The sequence below is a fragment of the Aquarana catesbeiana genome, linkage group LG02, assembly GCF_042186555.1.
Source record: "Aquarana catesbeiana isolate 2022-GZ linkage group LG02, ASM4218655v1, whole genome shotgun sequence".
NCBI classification, from domain to species: domain Eukaryota; kingdom Metazoa; phylum Chordata; class Amphibia; order Anura; family Ranidae; genus Aquarana; species Aquarana catesbeiana.
The window spans coordinates 26,972,459-26,977,523 of NC_133325.1; the positions used below are offsets into that span (position 1 = coordinate 26,972,459).

The 5,065-nt window shown below is 41.4% G+C and overlaps 1 protein-coding gene across 1 annotated transcript; it reads left to right on the plus strand.

The window, feature by feature from the left end:
* The first annotated feature begins 3,211 nt into the window (after positions 1-3,211).
* LOC141129639 (histone H4) lies at positions 3,212-3,536 on the plus strand. The gene has a single exon (XM_073617733.1). It carries the CDS (start codon positions 3,213-3,215, stop codon positions 3,522-3,524), a length of 312 nt encoding a protein of 103 aa, XP_073473834.1. The 5' UTR covers position 3,212; the 3' UTR covers positions 3,525-3,536.
* Positions 3,537-5,065: the final 1,529 nt, after the last annotated feature.

Consider the following 5,065-nt stretch of genomic DNA (forward strand, 5'->3'; position numbering starts at 1 on the left):
CACAGATATGCGTACTCGGCTTTCCGGGGTTATACCGGGATGATGCCTGCAACTGCGGTACCGTTGTTTCGAGCGGGCAATCGGCTATCCGTATATAACAACCGATGCAGCTAAAAGCCGCTTGGCTGTTATACCGGAGGAGCGGGAGGGGACATCCCCCCTCCTGCTGCCTCCCGCCGCTCTTACCGGGCCTCCCGTGCGATCGGGAGGCCCGGTGTCCAATCGGGTGCCTCCGGCGGCTGTGGGCGGGCTGGAACGAAGCTGTCGGCGGCTTCGTTCCAGCCTTCTCAATGTAAACGCGGAAGTAACGTCTTGACGTCACTTCCCGTTTACTCGGCTGCCAATGGTGCCAAATTTAAAAAAATATACAGTATTCAGAATCGCCATTTTCGGCGATCTGAATACTTTGAAGTGTAAAGGAGGGATGGGGGGTCTTTTAGACCCCCCCATCCCTCCATAAAGAGTACCTGTCACAATCTATAAAAATACAAATAAAAATAAAACAAAATAAATAAAATACATAAAAAAAAAAAAAAAAAAAAAAAAATTTAAAGTGCCCCCGTCCCCGCGAGCTCGCGCAGCGAAGAAAACGCATATGAAAGTTGCGCACGCATATGTAAACAGTGTTCAAATCACACATGTGAGGTATCCCCGCGATCGTCAGAGCGAGAGCAATAATTCTAGCCCTAGACCTCCTCTGTAACTCTAACCTGGTAACAGTAAAAAAAAAATTTAAAGCGTCGCCTATGGAAATTCATAGCTACCATAGTTTGTCGCTATTCCACGAGTGCGTGCAATTATAAAGCGTGACATGTTTGGTATCTATTTACTCGGCGTAACATAGTCTTTCACATTATACAAAAAAATTGGGGTAACTTTACTGTTTGGATTTTTTAAAATTCATGGAAGTGTCCCTTTTCCAAAAATTTGCGTTTAAAACACCGCTGCACAAATACCGTGTGATATAAAATATTGCAACAATCTCCATTTTATTCTCTAGATTCTCTGCTAAAAAAAAAAAAAATATATTTATATATATATATATATATATATATATATATATATATATATATATATATATATATATATATATATATATATATATATATATATATATATATATATATATATATATATATATATAATATTTGGGGGTTCTAAGTAATTTTCTAACAAAAAATATGGATTTTAACTTGTAAACACCAAATTTCAAAAATAGGCTTAGTCATGAAAGGGTTATATAGTAACTGGAATAGAAAAGTGCAGTGGCGGCACCCCTATTAAAATGTATAACCAGGAGGAATGACTGAAAGGGGAACAATAAATACTGCAATTTTGTCATCATTTCTTTATTCAATCCATGGATTAATTCATGGATTCATGAGCCTCGCCCATCCTCTGGAATTCCCTACCCCAATCTGTCAGACTGTCTCCAAATGTATCCACTTTTAGGCTATGTTTCCACTAGTGCGTCCCCAAAGTCGCGCGATTTTGCCGCAATTTTTTACTGCAACTTTTTACCGCGATTTGAAGCAATGCCTGTATCTATGGACCTCAAGTCGCATCAAAGTGGGACCAAAGTAGTGCAGGGACTACTTTGAAGTCGCTGCGACTTGAAGTCGCACAGATATGAACGGTACTCATTGGAAATCATAGGAAACAATTTGTCATGCGACTTTTCAGTCCCAAGTCGCATGAAAAGTCGCACTAGTGGAAACAGAGCCTTAGGCAATCCCTAAAAACCTTCCTCTTCAGAGAAATCTATCCTGCCTCCATCTAACAACTGCACTATTTTCTCCATTAGCTCATCCCCCACAGCTATTACCCTTTTGTATAAGTTGACCCTCCCTCCTAGATTGTAGGCTCTAACGAGCAGGGCTCTCTGATTTCTCCTGTATTGAATTGTATTGTAATTGTACTGTCTGCCCTAATGTTGTAAAGCGCTGCGTAAACTGTCGGCGCTATATAAATCCTGTATAATAATAATAATAATTAATTAACCAAGAAATACGTTGGAAATATTCATTTCAGATTGTTTTGTTCTTTGATTTTACTTCAGAATACAGAATCCGCCCTGCTATAGAGATCAATAGAAAGTCTACTGTGCAAGTATTTTCTGGGCTGAAAACATAGAGAGATCTCGCAATACATTTCTTTGGAGTCCTCAAAAGAAGGCAGTATTACTGGATGAAGAAGGAAACGCCCACAGCTGTGATTGGTTCAGATTTAAAATAGCTGTTTTCAAATTTTGCCCGCCGGAATTATGTAGATCGTTACAGATATATATTCATCTCTCTTTTACCGCCAAATCCGACACCGAGGAGATGATCGGATGAGACATTTATCGGAGAAATATGATTAACACTGTCATGTCATTAGTCCGGAATGATTAGGAAAGGAATCTGTTTGTTACTGAACCATGAGAAAACACTTCTAGATGTTCTCAGAACCCAGGATCTCACCACTGCTACACACAGAATATGATGTTCATGTCACTGACTGATATTATTTTTTTTTTATTTCTTTCTGGACATTTATCAGTTAAGATCGTCCTCATATCACAACCTGGATATGTCTAAAAAGAAATGTGCAATTCATGTTAGTAACCATGACACAGATACACATGTACAATGAATGAATAAAGTAAATATTTCATGTCTGAAGAACCAGATCGGGTTCCCCCTCGGTAACATGCAATCTGCCACATATTTACAAGGTTCTAAGAATGTGAAATTCTCTGCAGAAAACCAACGTTCTGTGGCCCCGCCCCTTTTCCATTAGTCTCCTATCAGGTCCGCTCAGGCTTAAAACAGGGGGAAAAACAAGGGCTTATCTTTATATAGTTTTCCTTTTCAGAGTACTATTTTATAAATATGACATTATTATTAACAATAGTATCTGGTGATTGTGGTTTCTGTTATCAGGAGTCCGAAAATGTATATTTTCGGTATAATCTCTGAAGAATACCTAGAAAATCATTAAGAAGCAAGAATAGATTTCACATCTCTAGATGGATTTCTCTTGCCATCATTTTCAAAACAGCAGAATGTGTAGGAGCCTTACAAATGGAAAAACAAACCTATTCTGTGTAATGAATGGGTGTGACTCCGCCTTTTCTCAGGATGGTTTCCATCAGGTCCGCAAAGACTCTATAAAAGGAGGGCGGGCAATCAGTCAATTTCAGTTCTTCTGAGTAACAGAGTAGAGTCGCCATGTCTGGTCGCGGTAAAGGAGGGAAGGGTCTGGGGAAAGGAGGCGCTAAGCGGCACAGGAAGGTGCTCCGGGACAACATCCAGGGCATCACCAAACCCGCCATCCGACGTTTGGCCCGCAGAGGGGGTGTCAAGCGCATCTCCGGACTCATCTATGAGGAGACCCGCGGAGTGCTCAAAGTCTTCCTGGAGAATGTCATCCGCGATGCCGTCACCTACACCGAGCACGCCAAGAGGAAGACCGTCACCGCCATGGATGTCGTCTATGCTCTCAAACGCCAGGGCCGCACTCTCTACGGATTCGGAGGCTAAACCCTCATAGACACCTACTACCCACTTCATCTACACAAAGGCCCTTCTCAGGGCCACCCACCTTCTCATCCAAAGGGCTGTCTATAGATTTCTCCTGTAATGATACATTTTTGCTGTGTGTGAAAGGAAGTTCCTTTTAGCTAAACATACACCATGCAATCCGATTGTATGATTTCCTTTAGATGTAACAACAGATCTGTCTTACAATATCGTTATGTCACTTTTATTATATTTCAGGTAGGTTGTTCACCAATTAACACCACTTTCCTTAGTCGATACAAACGGATTGGTGTTGTCTGTGGTTCTCATCTTTTACACATTTGTCACTCGGAGTTGTTATTGGGACCCCCCCCCCTCCCCATGTCTGTATAAAAGGCTGAGGGGGGATGCAAAGGGGCGGGGCCGCGACAATGTATTCTGCAGACAATGTCACTTATTAGAATCTGAACAGGAAACCGACCTGATTTATCAGACCTGAAAAATGTGTTTTGTGAAATGATTGTACATATTTATCTGGCGGTGTCCTGATTACTGCCAGTCACCTGACATTTCTCTATAGACAGATTCGGGGTGTGATATGAGGACAATCTGTCACCGCTACATGTAAGAGAAGAAGAAATATCGGTCAGTGACGTATGTCATTATGAATGCTTTATTTTCCGTCATAAAGGAAGATAAACGTTGTGTGTGTAGTAGTGGATTCCGAGGATTTGGAATAAAATAAAACATATATAAATGTTTGATTTAGTATTTAATCAGAAGTCATTCCCGTCTAACCGAAATTAAAATGTCGGATCTGGCGGTAGAAAAGGGGTGAATTTTTGTCTGTGATCTTCACAATTCTGGCGGGCAAAATTTGAGCTCTTTGCCCCACAACCAGTAGTTTTTTTTTTTTTGGTGAAACGAATATTTCCTTGTGGGGTGTGAAGAAGGGGATGAGATCTGTGGGCTCCTTTCCAGTTGGGAGAATGATTTGTGATCATCAGAACTACTAGAAAGGATGGAGGAGAATGAAGTCCCTGTAATGAGATCACATTACTATATCAAATATTTCACCATTATCTTATTACGGACACATTGTTCTCCCGTCCGGATCACATCTTATTATCAACATGTAAAAGAAAATCCTTTTCGGTTGTCTAATTTTTACAATCAGATCCCCCGATAACAATGTATGTGTGTCTTTTTATGGAGAGGTATAATGGGGCCGAATCTTCCTACTTTAAGAAGTGTGAAGAATATAACGTGTTTGCTTTTAGGGTGAACTATGAATCACACATCGGAGAATAGGAAACAAAACAATGTATGTCGGGCTCTTTGTATGGAGAGGTGGGTGGCTCTGAAAAGAGCCGTTGTGTTGGGTAATAGAGGTGGAGGAATTGTCGGGGATTATTACTTGGATTTGGCGGCCTTGTGGCTCTCGGTCTTCTTGGGCAGCAGCACGGCCTGGATGTTGGGCAGGACTCCTCCCTGGGCGATGGTGACTCCGCCCAGCAGCTTGTTGAGCTCCTCGTCGTTGCGGACAGCCAGCTGGAGGTGTC

What these genes read in the sequence shown, in the direction of transcription:
- LOC141129639 (XM_073617733.1), top strand. Translation starts at nt 3,213, where the DNA reads ATGTCTGGTCGCGGTAAAGGAGGGAAGGGTCTGGGGAAAGGAGGCGCT.